The sequence below is a fragment of the Erpetoichthys calabaricus genome, chromosome 2, assembly GCF_900747795.2.
Source record: "Erpetoichthys calabaricus chromosome 2, fErpCal1.3, whole genome shotgun sequence".
Taxonomy (NCBI): Eukaryota; Metazoa; Chordata; class Cladistia; order Polypteriformes; family Polypteridae; genus Erpetoichthys; species Erpetoichthys calabaricus.
Genome location: NC_041395.2, coordinates 30,553,143 through 30,570,598, shown reverse-complemented (window position 1 = coordinate 30,570,598; position 17,456 = coordinate 30,553,143). Strand labels below are relative to the sequence as shown.

Sequence of the window (17,456 nt, the reverse complement as noted above, 5' to 3'; positions counted from 1 at the left end):
AATCGATGTAACGGATTAAAAGGTCAGCTAATAGTCACTTCCTTAACTGAGTTATGGATTAAAAATGCTTTAAATTTTACTAGTTTTTTTTTTTTTTTGTGGTACTGACCTATTCACTTCACTTTTCACTATGGTCTCACATCTTAGCTTGGCTTTCAAAACTTTAGATTTCCCCATTTTGACCATTTTTCTGCCTCACGTCTATCTCCTGGTGCTCACTAAACATGTTTGTCAGCTTACTGACATAACAATCATAAATTTTTGATTTCATAATATTCATAATTCTAAAATAATATTTAGTATAGGAATAATGTTTTCGAGGGCACTGTGATAGTTATGGTAAAATTTCTTTAAACTGGAAATTATAGTTTTGTTTTGTATGAAATTTTTGTTTCCTATCTGTTACCTGTCTGGGGTATCCAGGTCTGCAGGTCTTCTTGTAGATGTCACACAAGGCAGGCAAAATCTCTGAACCCCCGTAGTATTTTTCAACTTTAATTAGGTTCTTTATGGCTATGTCCATCATCTTCTTGTTATTCTCCACACTTTCACTAGTAAAAAGAAACAAAGAATGGAATGAAAAACCTAGAGGTGGCTAGGAAGTTGAGATAAAGATGGTTAGGCAAGTTAGTGTCCATTGAAAGAATAAATAAGAAATACTCACTGAAAAAACCTTACAAAAACTGAACCAAATAGGTAGATGTTAAAGTAGCAGCCAAGCGGTAGGCTCTGGATGAGAAGTTTCATCGTGTCCTAATGAGAAAAAGGAGAAGAATGTTATTTCTAATAAAGATGTTCAATAAATGTGACAGATATGTAAACTTTGGTCACTTTCCCTGTGACAGAAAACACATTTTCTGAATGAAGTGGACCATTAGAAGAGGCGTTTCAAGTCGACAGAGATTCTTAGGCATCCAAAAGCACTTCATTTACTATCTGAGAGTGATAAGCCTTTTTTTTCTTAATCTACAATATAGTAAAGATGATTTTTTACCGAGTTACAACACCCCTGTCATATGAAAGAAGAAGTTAAATTCCCTTTGCCTTTGATTAGACCCATTTTCCTCTTTTGATACACACTTGATGTATCAAAACATTAGAAAAGCTGTGATGAGAACATGCCATTCACCCAAATGAGCACTTCTATCCTATGCAGAACTTTGTCATTTATTCCTTGTGCCTGTGGTTCTTTGTATGACGAAAAACCTTTTAACATTTGTGCAAATGCTTTCCTTAACAAGTTTACAACCATGTCCATGTGTTCTTGTTGCAGAATTTATTTTAAAGAAATAATAAGGATCCACTGTATTAAATCTTCTAATAGTTTTTAACACTTCAGTCATGTTTCATCTCAGTCTTCATTTTCCTTAACTGAAAAGGTTCATCTCCTTCAGTAATTCATACCTCTCAGGCTCGCTGGACTTTCTCTAGCACTGCTATGTCTTTCTTGTAAATATGGAGACCAGAACTGCACATGGTACCTCAGGTGAGGGCACACTAATGCATTTTATAACTTAAGAATAACCTTAATTAAATAACCTCTTATATTTCCCACCTTATGATATACTGTATAACCTAACATCCTATTAATTCTCTTGATGGCTTTTGTACTCTACCAGGATGTAAACGGGTCCTTCAAATAAAACAGTCTTTTAAGTTTTAGACCTCCCACTGATATTAATATGTTGTTACACTGATCCATTTTAGCCACAAGATAAAAAATGTCAAGAAGGCCGGCAACAATGGAGAAGGACAAACAAACTGTGATTGCATTCACTACACTTTTGGCACGCTGACTTAATTTGCTAAACTGGAAGAATCCTAACTCTCCTCTTTTAAGTCAGTGGGAAACCGATGTTTTACACTATTTGAAATTGGAAAAAATCAAATATTCAGTTAGAGGATCTGTACAGAATTTTTTTAAAACCTGGCAGGATATAATCAATAAAATTTTATAATAAGCTCGTAAAGCACCGAGGAAGCAATTATCTCCGCATTTCTTTTTCTTCTCCATTTATCTCTACTGGCCTATTAAACTCATCAATTTACGTATTTTTACAAGCATTAAGTTTTACCCGGTTGGCCATGCTTGGGTGGGGGTCGACTTGTTTTTCAATTTCAATTCTATTTTTTGTAAAAATTGATTGATTTGTATGAATGATTACAATAAAATTAATAAAATAAAAAAACTATCTTTTAAGTTTATGCTCTTACTGTTGTTCTGTTTTGTAGACTTTAGATGAATTGAGTTTAACGAGCCATGTTTGAATGTATGGCATGTCTTTGTCAAAATCATTGTAATGTTCTTGTGTTCTTTCTGCTAATTAGACATAAGATAACCCGCACTTGCAGATGTAAATCTGGTTAAAAATCCTTCTATTGGTTGACTGACTAAATAAGCCATCACAAGACTGCTCAGATGAGCTATTATTTATTTAATGAACTAAGCTATTAGTCAGTTAATCAATAAAGTCATTCAATTCCTTGGTTGGGCTACCTGGGAGAAGGTGTCTGTTATAAGACCCTAAACACCCAATGGCTCCAGGAAACAACACTGATGATGTATCTAAGTCTGCGCATCAGTACATGTATGATTGACGCTGGCTGTGCCACAAAATGAAGTGAATACTACTGTACATATTACATTTGTTATTAAATTCCACTAAGTATTTTAAGTACTGGGGCATGTGATGTAGCGGGTCTAAGGCTCTGAATGAAAGGCCAGTTTTTAAATAATCCACTTGGCCGTGTCAGTCTCCGTGGGCCCGATCCTGCAGCCGCGGGGAGTCAATGAGGTAATTGGGGCGAGTTGCTCCTGCATGTGAGGGTGCGATCGTTCTCAATTTCTTAATCAGCTTCCTGCGGTGTGTGAGTGTGTGATTGAGGCGCTGCACCCACGGAGCTGTATAAGTACAGGCCGGCACAGAAGATCAGGAGGAAAAGAAACAAAAGAGGCTTAGAGAGCGAGAGCAGCATCGGGGTGAAAGAGAGTGGACGAGCCAGCCAGCAAAGAGAGAGGTCAGCATGGTGAGTGGTCCCAGGTCGGAGCAAAGAATCAGCGCTTGAGGGATGAATTGCGCCCACTGACAATGTGGAAAAGAGGGTTCAATTGAGGATGAGTCCACCCTAGGAATCCGAGGGATGACTGCGTGTGTGAGTAGGAAGATGGGAGGACAACTGATCCTGAGACGTCTAGCAGACACCAGCAGAAGCAGCTAGGATGGGGGTCGGTAGCGAGAGGACCGCATCCGCTGAAATCATGTCAGCTGAGCAAGCCTTGGGTGAGCTGGAGAGACTGAGAAGGAACTGTGTTTGGCTGGTCTGATACCAGTGTGTGCTGCACGTTTTTAGTCTCGTTTTAGCCTGGTTTTAGACATTTGGATTTTTCACTGGTTTTTATGGGCTATTTATTGGAATATTTTGGAGCACTGCACTATAGTTGGACACTGTTTTGTTTGTTGTTGTTAATAGAAGCACTTGCACCTTTTGCACCATCCCCTTGCTCAGTTTGATTTGTCCTCATTGCACAGCTCAAATGGTTATATTACCAACAGTGTTGGGTTGGAGAGGCTCCCGATGTGGACGTGGGAGTGTGGAATAGATAGATAGATAGATAGATAGATAGATAGATAGATAGATAGATAGATAGATAGATAGATAGATAGATAGATAGATAGATAGATAGATAGATAGATAGATAGATAGATAGATAGATAGATAGATAGATAGATAGATAGATAGATAGATAGATAGATAGATACTTTATTAAAATAGGACCCGCATCGTCACAGGGCAGCACACTGGGAAACCGGCCAGCACTGTTACTTCATGGATCTGTCATCCTTGGTTCAAACTTGTTGCCTACATGGTAGTGTAGTTCTCCACCAACTTTGCTTACACATGCAGGTTAGGTCATTGTCAGTTGACCACATTTGTGTGTGTGTATGTGGGCTGAGTGATGGATCATCACTTTGACCTGTGTTTGTTTCTGCCTTGTAGTCAATGTTGCTGACTATAATGAACACATTGTGGGTGAAAAGAGCCGCAATCAAAGGTTTGAGAATCACACTAGGAAATGACAATCTGTTTTAGAAGCTGGCAGATGTGTTTGCAGGAGACAGACTAAGCTCTAAATGAATGTTGAATGTTGAAAGTGTAAAAATGGATAAATACCCAGATAGCAACACATGGTCTGTAAACAAGGTGGGTTTGTCTCTTTAAAAGACTAATTCAACCACCTGTATAAAATGGCCACGAAAAGGGTCAGAAGGCAGGTGTGCGAGGAGATCAGGAGCTAACTGGGTGTTTGATTGTTGAGCAGCAAGGAAGTAAAATCCATGTGCCTGAAATGTTTTATTGTTATATGGTATATGATTTAATTATTTAAATGGTTTTACTTTTTATGAGGATTTGAAATGCGTATATGTGTACATATATATATTTTAATGTTCAATGCATTTGTTATGCAAAGAAAATGGGCCTTGTTCTGGTTTTCTTTACTCTTTTCACTGTGTCGTTTGATTTGCCATGTGTTATGGCTTTATGAGTTTATATTAATGAATTTTGTTTTACATTGTTTGAATATGATTTCACTGGTTTCTGGAAGGTTTGTTTGTTTGGTTTTTATGCACACAGAGAAGTTCATTTGAATCCAATACTAACAGACATGGGTGGCACAGTGGTAGCTCTGCTGCCTCACAATAAGGAGAGGTTTCCTCCAGGTGCTCCAGTTTCCTTCCACAGTCCAAAGACGTGCAGGTTAGGTGCATTGGCGATCCTAAATTGTCCCTTGTTGTGTGTGTGTGCCCTGTGGTGGGCTGGCACCCTGCCCGGGATTTGTTCCTGCCTTGCGTCCTGTGCTGGCTGGGATTGGCTCCAGCAGAACCCCGTGACGCTATGTTAGGATATAGTGAGTTGGAAAATGACTGACTGACTAACGGACATCTTGATGAGTCATATTTTTTTCTATTGTATTCTTTGTATATGTTATTTGTAATAAAACTCATTATATGAATCATTAAAGGCATGGGCATTTTATTAAATTTAAATGCCAGACCTGTGGTACATGAAGGCTGAACAGTCAGAATATCAAAAAGTGAGAAGATGCATAGCAAAACTTGTCTAGTAGTTTTTCCCTTTCAAAGATAGCTTTTAAAACATTATATCCTAACTTTGCTATCCTGATTATCATCATATTAAATGAGAACCACAAACCTAATAATTATTTTTATAACAATAAGAAATATTTAATAAAAATGAACACAACTGGTTCAAACTAAATCAACATTCTTCCAAACTAAGATTCATGGCACCAGAATAGGATCAAGTATTGTGGCTGAGAAGTGCAAAGAGGCTCGCGCTTTTATCAGAACGTGAGTTAAAAAGTTCCCGCCTCTCTTGAATTTTAAACACACCCCTTCTCTTCCCTGAGGTTTGCCACACCCTGTCTTTGAATTGTTGCCGCCCACTTCCACACACCATAGACAGCGTGCTTGTTCTGTTAAAAGAGCGCAGCCTCTTTGCACTTCTTAGCCAACATACACAAGCCCTTTATAACACTGAATTGGATTAAGAGGGTATGAGAATGTTATCATTTCTTAATAATCTGTAATTAAAAAAAGAATCATCATATTGAAACCAAAATTAATCTCAACCTTAATGAACATTGAAGGAGTCACAAGAATTGTAAATTTACATACATAGACGCATTTTCCACGTGTAGGAGATTCGGGGTCATTGTTCATTTTTTCTTGCATGCTGCCTGAACAATCCACCAAAAAGATAAACTCGCCATACTTTGATTTTTGGTCAGTATTTATTTCAGGGAAGAAACTGACCATCACAAGAGGGTCCACCATTAAGGAGCCTAAACAGCAAAAGAATACTATTTAATTTATTACAGTAGATAAAATTGGAAAGCAGAGTTAGCATTACAATTCTGCCCTGTTCGATTGTTCTGATTTTTATGCTAATACAGGCTGAGGTGTTACCCAGTTGTATTCGTATAAAGGGCTAAGATAAGAGAGGAAATATGTCTGTGTTTTCTAAATGTTGACTTTCCTGGATGAAATGCAAATGTACTATAATCTACACTACCACACTACCTCTTTATTTTCTCTGCTGTTATGAGTCGAAAATTTTTCTGTTTGTTTGACTGGATTCCATAATTGCAGCAACTCTTTGGTTGGAACCATGAACACTACTTCTTTAGAGTTTTCTAGTTTACTGTGGTTTCACAAATAGATGTTTAATGGTATACTTCTGAGTGCCACGTTATGCAACAGCCTTTTTACAGATGGTCTCTCTCTCTTTCTCTTTATTTCGATAAACTTTTTGCAACAAATGTTATTAATTAATAATGTTAAGGTTTGCCTTCTTGCTTGTTACTATAATTTTGAAAATAGATTTTTAAACTAAATTGAGTATATGCTAGTGTCATCACAGACCCAAGCTTTGGCACGCCTTAACTGCCTCTCCGTATCATAGAAAGCTCGGGAATAAAAACTACTTTATGATACGTGATTCATTTTTTCTCCCTTTGTGGATCTCCAGCTGCAAATATATATATATATATATATATATATATATATATATATATATATATATATATATATATATATAAGAGAGAGAGAGAGAGAGAGAGATTTATAAGTGATGTTCCTTTTGCTCAAATGTAGCACTACATTAAACTGCATTTTCCGGGTGTTCACCCAGTTCTGAAGCTTGTCCAGGTCTTTTTGAATTTTTTTGCTGCCTCCTTGGTGTCTGCCATTCGTCCAATTTTAGTGTCATCTGCAAATTTCACAAGTTTAATAAATCTACTGGAATCAGTGTCATTAATATAAATTAAAAAAAGTAACAGGCCCAAGACAGACTGCTGACGTACTCTACTGATGACCTCACTACACATGGAGTCTTCTTGTCTTATCTGTGCTCTTTGTCTCCTGTTGATTAAATAACTTGAGACCCAGTTTTGTCAGTTGTTGTTTTTTTATGGTGTAAGATATTTCATTTTTCCCTTCTAAAAGGCTATTTTTCTAAACTTTGTTTCACTGCTAAAAACATTTTAATGACATGTATCTGTTCTTTGTTAAAACATTTAAAGAAGAGATTAAAATAAAGAAGTATTTTCCTATTAGGGCCCGATGCCAGTCGTTCACCAGATGGCATTGCTGAGTTGTGCTGTTATCTACCTGATGCTGCTGATATGAGTCCAGCTTCCACAGTGGCAGTTGGCTTGTGCTTCTGGGTGTAGTAGATCAGGAGCTGCACATCACGGTCAAACTTGAAGCCAGGGGACAGTGAGATCTGATGGAAAATTAAGAAAAAATTGCTTTCAGAGATTATATTGGTAAACTGTCCATGTGTCAGTTATTTAAATTTGTGATCATCCTATTCAGGATCATGTGGAGCCCCAGCCAACACTTTTAAAATAAAGGTGCCAAACTGATTCTTCATAGCAATACCATCAGTGTTTAGGAATGTCACTTTAAAAAAAAAACAGTTACATTATTCATTACTTACAAAAAAAATTTACTTGTCTACTTATTATACAATGTGATTGCATTAGAAAAGCATGCCTTACTTTTTCTTCTTTTGTATAAAAAATCCCTTCTTCCTATTCCTCTTCATTGCTTGCCACTTGTATGTTTGTTTGATGTGTTTGACAACCTTCTCAATATAACTTGGTCCTACACCTCCTCCCCACTCAGACCCTTTTTCTTTAAGTCATCCTTCACTCTCACCATCTATCTTTCTCTTTACCTGTACTTTATTCCCATCACTTTTGCCACATATTCCTTGTCTCTCCTAATTTCATGTCCATACCACTTCAGCCTGCTCTCCTGTACTTTCTTAAATGTCTCTCCCACTTTTGTTGCACCTCTGATTGTCTCATTTCTTATTCAGTCCTTTTTTGTAGATCCACACATTCATCTCAACATTATCATTTCTGTCACATCCAACTTCTTCCTCTGGCTCCCTTCACAGCTCATGTCTCAGCTCCATACATCATTCCTGCTCTAACCACTGTCTTAAAACCCATTGCCTTGATTCTTTGATCACACAATACTGCTATATTGCTGTGGACTCACACTACAAAGCATCTCAGTTTGAAGATTTGCACTGTGCCAACGTGCCAGTGGTCAGCTACAAGCCTGCAATGTCTGGCTCAGAAGCAGTTTCCTTACAGCATGAACCAAGATGAGCACATCGTACATTTTGGAACTGCTACTGAGCCAGATGCTATGGTTTTGTGGCTGACCGCTGGCATTTGAGCACAGTGCAAGTCTTCATATTGTTCCTTTGTGGTGTGAGTCCACAGTAATACATTTGGCAACAAGGAAGGACTCTACACTATGGACAGGTGGAGTATTGTGCAGAAAATAGAAGGGTCAGAGAGAGTAAGATCTCAGCTGACGTCACCGAGGAGCTCTCCCCTCTCAGTGTTAAGAAGCAACGTTTATGCAGCTGAGACTGGGAGTTCTCCTATTAGCTCACCCGATAAGATGACTCCTTTTAAGCCATGCATTGCAGGTTTTCAGCTGACTACCAGAAGTTAACCACAGTGCACAACTGCAGACTGAGATGGTTTATGGTATACGTCCACAGCTCTACAACTCCTGATACCTTCTTCCAACTGTTCCATTCACGCTGCACTTACCGCTAATCCTAACTATTTAAATTTATACACTGTTTTCAATGGCTGCTGGCTATGTTCCGAATCCTGATCATCATTAAACCTGAAATATTCCAATATATGTGGACCCCTGAGGTTTATATTTCCCAGAAAAGCTTCTGACTTGAGCTTTTGTTTTCCTCTCCTCCAAAACAATTGGAGGATTGTAAAGATTTTTGTTTCTTTTTTACTGTTTTTTTGTTTGTTAAAATAATAAGAGGGGCAATAAACACATTTTGATTGTTGCATCCACTCATTAGTATAGTTTATTTATCCATCCTGGAAACCGACATTACAATATTACTGGACTTTCCATCATCATCATCATGTTCTACACACACTTAATCTAATACAGGGTTGTTGTGGTGTGGGGCCTAACCCAACAGCAATGGACCCAAGGCAGTAAACAGCCCTGTAAGGGATGCCAGTATGGAATCTCAGATAAGCCTAAACTGCACATCTTTGGGGATGTGGGAAGAAATGATTTGAATAGGCAGTGTGGCACAGTGGGTAAGGCTTTGGCCTTCAACACCCTAGGTTGTGACTTCAAGTCCCACTATTGACACTGTGTGATTCGGAGAAAGTTGCACCATCTGCTTGTGCTTCAATTAGAAAAACAAAAGAAATGTAACCAATTCTTTGTCAAATATTGTAGGACATCCACCTAATAAATAATAAGAAAATCAGTGAAAAGCCCACATTGACAAGGAGAGAAGGTGCAGACTTGATAGATAGATAGATAGATAGATAGATAGATAGATAGATAGATAGATAGATAGATAGATAGATAGATAGATAGATAGATAGATAGATAGATAGATAGATAGATAGATAGATAGATAGATAGATAGATAGATAGATAGATAGATAGATAGATAGATAGATGGACAACATCTGGGTGTGGGGTACAAACCCACAACACTGTTAATGTTACGCATCTGCAATTACATCCATCTACCTAATGTCACAATTTATTTATGTTAATCAATCTGAAATTACACTGTTTGTGTTGTGCATTTAACCTGATTTGAAGTTTAGTGAAAGTATATCAGTTAATGTTACATCAGCTTGAATATGTATACAGTGAAGAGTGCTATAGAAAAATAAACTGATTTAAATTTAAATTGATTGAATTGTGCCTTACTTGAAGATTTCTTTTTGTTGTGTTCTTTCCTGTTCCTTAACATTTTGAGTGTGAGGTACGAGTTAAGTCGTATGTCCTTGAGCCTGTCAAAACACAGCATACTAGAGAAGTGTGACTGTGCGGGTCTGGCTACAAGTGCCCTCTTCCTGTATTGTCGATAACGTTACTGATTGAGCAGATAGATATAAAATGTAAATGTGCTTTTATTAAAGAAACAAAAAAAAAGACTCAAAACAGTTTGTGTCCAGAAGTAGAGATCACAAAGTTCATAAATAATCCATAAAAACAGAAAAATCCAAATGTTTAAAACCATCGGCTTATGCCAGACTGCTCAGGATCGGTTGTCCTCTTGTCAACCTTCACGCCCACGCAGTCATCCCTCAGATCCCTGGTGATGGCACCACCTCGATCGCACCCACTCCTCAGCACAATCAGTGGGTTCGATCCGTCTCTCCGCTGCAGGACCACTGACTGCACTGCCTTCTCTCTTTCTCTAGTCAGCTGGCTCATCGTCTTTCTCTGCCACAATGGCACACTATCATTCTGCAAGCCCCTCTCTCTCTCTCTCTCTCTCTCTCTCTGTTTCATTTTTCCTCTTTCGTTCCCTCCATCTCCTGTGCCGGCCTGTACTTATACAGCTCTGTGGGCGCAGCATCTCAATCAAGCACCACAGGAAGCATCTCAGTTACTCACTATAGTACTTCCATCTAGTAGATAGGCACAAACGCTTGTTTATGTTGTCGAGAAAGAGGTATAAAGCTGCTGATGTTCTGAAATAACTACATTTATTACAAGATAAATATTTTAATGACAATTACTGTGATCGAGATAGTGACAATTAATTGGATGATGTGGTGCCTGTAGGCTCTGGCACTGATGTGGATAGCTGGGCATTTCTTCATCACAAGGAGCCCAACTTGTCACAATTGTCCAGGCAGCACTAAATGGACATTCTGACATCCACTGAGTGCAAACAGTCAACAAATACCAAATGTATTGTGTACTGATGAAAATAAAGTAATCAATAATTTCTTTCCATTATTGACAGAATTAATATTGATAATAAAATTTTTGCTTTCGAATACATTTCCTTATATTTTTTATGGGTTTTGGTAGAGTTCGTTGCAGTATTTATCATACATATATGCATAGACCTACACTTCAATGTCCTGGTAGTAAGTAGTCCAGCAGTCAATGTGTTAATTAAAGATTGTCATCTCTTTCTTGCTAAATAAGGAGTGAAGAACATTTCCTTCACACCTGACTGTGGCCCATCATTTACTCTCCAGAAGTTGAGTCAGCCTCCATTATCTCCTTTCATCGACAGTCCTGTTTCTGACCACAGGGCTATGAATGACTGGAAGTTTGTTGGATGACTACACATAACTCCCCTGTGGATTAAACTGCAGAAAAATTGCTGTTCCTGGTAAACTCATGTTAGTATACGGGGCACCCACTATGCTGCCCGTTCAAAGTGGTTTCACTCTTGAGTCTTGCCCTTCTCTCTCTTTGTCCTACACACACCAACCACACAATAGGAGAGCTTCTCCACTTGCTTTAAAAACCACCAGAGACTTCAAATCAAACCCGCACTAAATGGTAATAAAATGTTCAAACAGCAAAGAGATGGTGACCAGGCCAGGAACTGAGTCCACAGTGTTACAAAAGTGTAACAAATTATAACAAAAGCGAACAAACCTTTGCTTCAGTCTTCTCCTCATTTAGATATTCAATAGGAGACAAGCCACAGTTTGACTGCACAGATGCGATTCCATTAAGTGATGCCAGGTGGGCATTTAAATTCAGGGTGTAGGGGACAGAGCCAACAGGGACATAAGGAATTTCAGTGGTCAGAGACTGGACACCTTTAGGAGAAAGTGAGAAATAGAGACAGAGATGGTGAAAAGCTTTCATTGACCTTTGAGGAAAACTTTTGAAAAGCTGCTTCAACTTTATATTATATGGAAAAAAACATCTCATTGTGTTTTATATGCTTACTTATTTTTAAGTTGAAGGTCAGGCTGGTTAAATGGAACATTCAAGATCACACAGTGAGTGAGGTGCCAACTGAACCAGCAACCAAAGACTTTACAATCCAGTAATATAACAAGTAGGCCACCCTGTCTGTTGGAGGTTTTGATGTAGAAGTTGCACAACAGATGATATGAAACTAATTTCATTTATTTATTTACACCTATGCAGTGCTTCTGAATCACATTCTCCAGTGAATGTGTCTCACTGAGCATTATGGAGCTCAACCTTCACTTAGGATTGATATTTTATACTCATCATCATCATCATCATTCTCAATCCCCTTCCTGTTCAGAGTGGCATTGAGGATGAAAAAGCCCTGCATAGGGTGCCAGTCGAACACAGGGGCCAATCCCACACACACTAACCCACAGTGGCACTACTAATGGAGTCAGGTTGCAACTGAGAGTCAACCTAACCTGATAACCTGTTACTGCAGTTCTAAAATTGAGTGACTGATGATGATTGTGTGAAACAATGAACAGCCTATCAATAGTGCACATGCACTTCAGAAGAGGTCATCCACCTGGAGCTAAGCATGTTTGGGGTCTGGCCAGTACTTGAATGGGAGACCATCTTTGAAAAGCTTGGGTTGTTGCTGGAAGAGGTGTTGGTGAGGCCAGCAGGGAGCACTTGCCCTATGGTCTGAATTTGGATTTCAATGCCCCAGTGCAGTGATGGGGACACTGTGCTGTAAAAATGGAGGCCTTCCTTCAGGTGAGATGTAAAACTGAGTTCCTGACTCTCTGTGGTCATTAAAGATCCCTGGGCATCCTTTGTAAAGAGTAGGGTGTATCCCAATGTCCAGGCTAAATTGTCCTCCATGACTTAGTCGTTCTTGCCCACTAATCACCCCCTGTCTCTAATTGGCTATCTCTCTCTCACCACTTCACCACCTAACAGTTAATGTGAGGTGAGCATACTGAAACAAAATGGCTGCTATTGCATCATCCAGGTGGGTGCTGCACATTATTGGTGGTTGAAGTGACTCACCACTCACTATGTAAAGCGCTTTGAGTAGTGAGACTGTAAATAATAATAATAATAATAGTAATTATTATTATTATAACAGTGCCACATTCAAATTGAGGTTTGTAGCAGGAGTATGTGTGTATTTGCATCATAAAGTTCATCTCTGCTAATAAAATGTTTTGAAACAAATGAAAGCGAAGGGAAGGACCAAGAGCCACAAATCTGTTCAGGTCCACAAAACATGGATAATGTTCTCAGAAAATGAAAAATCTGCAATGCGATAAAGATTTGACTTGGAGAAATGAAAGCACTAACAAGTCATAATATTAAATACCAAGCTTCATTATCTGCTAGGCCTGCATTCCGATTTCGAAACTGGTTGGAATGAAAACCACCAGCCACTGTGGACCTCCAGGACAAGAGTTGAGAATCTAACAAATTCTACTTGAGAAACTAACAAATATTATACTAACAAATATTAAATAACACGAATATTTATATATTTTACGACTAGGTATCCCCCGCGGCTCCACCCGAGTAGTAGTGAAACAGGACAAACCTTAAAAATCAATAAGTAAACAGGTATCACTAGCTTAAGCAGAGGCAAATTACACTCCAAAACATGGTGAGAGGTAGAGCGATTCAAACAGAAGCTGGCAAGTGAGTGAAGAGGGCCCCTCTGTCTCAGAATAGAGCAAATAAATCGCTCCTACAAGTGAACTATGATACTTAGCGGGATGACAGAAGTTGCAAAATCAACCGGAATGTTCAAGCAAATTATAGAAATAAATCCAATCTAAATCTGTTAAGTAGTTCTCTCGCGAAAAGCAGACAGACATACGTTGGATTTCAGTTTCAGTTTCAGTTTCAGTTTTGTTTATATATTTTTGGCTTCTGCAACATCTTCAAATTTCTGTCATCTTTTGGCAAGCTCCAAAAATATTTAATTGTATGTGGCCAATTCGTGAATAACTGAAATCGTCAATGTCAGTCAGTCAGTCAGTCAGTCAGTCAGCCAGTCATTACCTAACACGCTATATCCTAACACAAGGTCACGGGGGTCTGCTGGAGCCAATCCCAGCCAACACAGGGTGCAGGGCAGGAACAAACCCCGGGCTGAGTGCCAGCTCACCACAGATTCGTCAATGTCAAGTTTGCAAATATAGAGGGGTTAGTGTAACACAAGTGACCAATCTGAACAGTGGGTAAATGTGTGAAAAATGTCCTTGTTACAAAACTAAAAGCTTGTGCTGCATAATCTGCATGTCAGTTTTACACTTGTATGCTCAAAACATGCAAATACATTCCTTTTTTACTAAATACTGTTAAATAAATACTTCCAGGAAAATCAGTGCACATTGTAAACAGGAGATGCACGTCTCCTTGGGACTGAGTTTATGAACTAGACATCTGCCTCTCCCCTTATTCACTGGCCAAGTGTCCTATCTCAGGGACAGAGGCCTGATATTGAAAGTGTGTTAGAGATCCCCTAGTGCAGAGAGTCATATTTTTGTAGAATTATTTAAAAAAAAAGTTCACAGGAAAATCATAGTCATTGTGTACTGCAATTACCTAAGTATAAACCTGGCTAACCTTACAAGTAGTGGAAAACAAGAACAGGGCCACATACTGTAGAGGTGACTTCATAGCATGTTAAAGCACCAATGAGAGGGAAAGACTATCTAGATTTAGTGTTTGGAAATAATAAGAAATAAAATTCAGGGTATAGCGGTGATTAAACCATTAGGTACTTTTGACTATAATATGAAACATTTCCCAGTGCTTTGGTAGAAAAACACCTGTCAAGTTTAACTTTAATAAGGGTATATTTTTAGCAGATGCAGTAAAGTCTAAAACAGATAAAGTATGTGGAGCAGTGAATTATTTTACACATGTTGCAAACCAAGTACATCTTGAAATTTTGAAGCATTGAGAGAGTAAGTAAATAGTCTGCAGGGGATAAATCAGGAGCTAAAAAGGAATAACAAGATAACTCCATCAATAACCATAGGGTGCATAATTTTAATAGTTAAAAGTACATTACAGTTTTAAAACATTTGGAGAGAAACAGAAGAAATGACCAACAGAGATTATTTCTGTTTTAGTAATATAAGAACAGTCACGAAGGAGGTAAAATATATTCTCAATGATAAATGTGAGCTAAAACATACAGACAGTGAAATTGGTTTAAATTCACGTTTTCTGATGTTTTCACATATGAAGAAGTTAATAACCTCCCAGAAGTTACAGGCACTGCCAGGAGGTGCTTTGTAATTTGGAAATTTTAATGAGAGAAGAGCTGATGGGATTAAAAAGGCTGAAATCAAACAAATCGCCGGAACCAGATAACATTTGTGCTAGAATTCCTAAGGAGGTTACTAAGTACATATTTAAATACTTGATGCATATCTTTCAAAAATAACTGCACATGAAGGATATTTCTACAGATTGGAATCTAGCAAATATTAGTGCATTATATAAGAAAGATCATTAAGCTAATTGAATTATCTATAACTTGTCATGTATGTGCATCACAAGAGCACCTTCCGCGGTCTCTAAGGTAACTAATACCCCACTGGGGCAAGAGGGGTGATGTCACTAAGAGTATCATCTCTTTTCTTCCCCACAGCACTGAGAAAACTCCCCTTGAAGGAAAATAACTCCGCCGCTTCCAGTCAGAGACCTTTGTAAAACGACTTCCCATGAATGTCGACATCTCATTTGGACCCAGGGTTAGCTGAGGACTGAGCTCCGCAAGTCACACCCGCTCTTAAGAGCCAACCTTCTTCAGAAGCCAGAAGTGGTTTAACAGCTCCAAATAAAATTAAAGGGCTAACCCGACTGTCACCCCAATACCTCTCTGGACTCACTTTGTGTTCCATCTACCTGTCCACAAGGTAAATAAGCTTAACAGGCATTATGGGTAAATTAATGGAAGCAATCTGTCTATTGGGCGGCACGGTGGCGCTGCTGCCTCGCAGTTAGGAGACCCGGGTTCGCTTCCCGGGTCCTCCCTGCATGGAGTTTGCATGTTCTCCCCGTGTCTGCGTGGGTTTCCTCCAGGCGCTCCGGTTCCCTCCCACAGTCCAAAGACATGCAGGTTTGGTGGATTGGCGATTCTAAATTGGCCCTAGTGTGTGCTTGGTGTGTGGGTGTATGTGTGGGTGTGTCCTGCAGTGGGTTGGCGCCCTGCCCAGGATTGGTTCCTGCCTTGTGTCCTGTGTTGGCTGGGATTGGCTCCAGGAGACCCCCATGACCCTGTGTTCAGCGGGTTGGAAGATGGATGGATGGAATCTGTCTGTTATATAATAAAACACTAAGGTCTGTGTGTCCAGTCCTTCTGAGCAATCTGATTGGTCAGTTTGGCTTTGGTGATTTGATGAAAAAGGAAGAGTGAAGCCATATGAGGCATGCTGAGAGAGTCGTCTTCAGGCAGCAAGTATAAAACTGGACAGACAGTGTGAAAGGTGTCTTGAAAATAATAAAAGATTCTGAGATGCAGGTTTAATGCACTTATCTTTGTGAATATTTATAAATACCTGGGAGTGCAGCTGGATGACAAATTGGACTGGACTGCCAATACTGATGCTCTGTGTAAGAAAGGACAGGGCCGGTTATACTTCCTTAGAAGGCTGGCGTCCTTCAACATCTGCAATAAGATGCTGCAGATGTTCTATCAGACAGTTGTGGCAAGTGCCCTCTTCTACGCGGTGGTGTGCTGGGGAGGCAGCATTAAGAAGAAAGACGCCTCACGCCTGGACAAACTGGTGAGGAAGGCAGGCTCTATTGTTGGCATGGAACTGGACAGTTTGACATCTGTGGCAGAGTGACGGGTGCTCAGCAGGCTCCTATCAATTATGGAAAATCCACTGCATCCACTAAACAGTGTCATCTCTAAACAGAGGAGCAGCTTCAGCGACAGACTGCTGTCACTGTCCTGCTCCACTGACAGACTGAGAAGATCTTTCCTCCCCCAAACTATGCGACTCTTCAATTCCACCCGAGGGGGTAAACATTAACATTATACAAAGTTATTGTCTGTTTTTACCTGCATTATTATCAATCTTTATTTTAAAATTGTTTTTTGTATCAGTATGGTGCTGCTGGAGTATGTGAATTTCCCCTTGGGATTAATAAAGTATCTATCTATCTATCTATCTATCTATCTATCTATCTATCTATCTATCTATCTATCTATCTATCTATCTATCTATCTATCTATCTAATGGGTACGTGTTTGAGAAAAGGAGCGCCGGTTAAGAGACATTCATACACATGCAAATACAGAGGAAAGGAGTTGAAGATACATGTTGGGCAAGAGGTAACAAATATTTTTTAATTATGCTTTTGCTTGTCTTTGACAAATACCATGGCTAATTATAAATAAAAATATGTGATAAGCGTTATATGGCAAGAACAGGTGTATTAGTGAGCAGTTAGTGTGGGTTTTGGTAAAAGAAGATTGTATTTCATTAATATGCTGAAACTCAATGAGGAAGCAACAAAACAATACGATCAATAAATTTCATACCATTATTATTTAACTTTATTTGCAAAAGGCTTTTCATAAGGTACTGAATGAGAGGCTTATGATCAAACTAAAAGATGTGGCTTAGATAGAGCAAGCAAAGG

The 17,456-nt window shown here is 38.9% G+C and overlaps 1 protein-coding gene across 1 annotated transcript in view; it reads right to left on the bottom strand.

The window, feature by feature from the left end:
* The window catches only part of LOC114642111 (von Willebrand factor A domain-containing protein 5A-like), a gene marked incomplete at its 5' end in the record, with an annotated part of 57,847 nt that overhangs the window by 19,802 nt on the left and 20,589 nt on the right, over positions 1-17,456 (bottom strand). Inside the window, 5 exons of the mRNA XM_051922119.1 lie at positions 407-551; positions 665-753; positions 5,700-5,866; positions 7,194-7,308; positions 11,520-11,686. Coding sequence (XP_051778079.1) covers positions 407-551; positions 665-753; positions 5,700-5,866; positions 7,194-7,308; positions 11,520-11,686 — 683 coding nt within the window. The remainder of the gene's footprint in view (positions 1-406; positions 552-664; positions 754-5,699; positions 5,867-7,193; positions 7,309-11,519; positions 11,687-17,456) is intronic.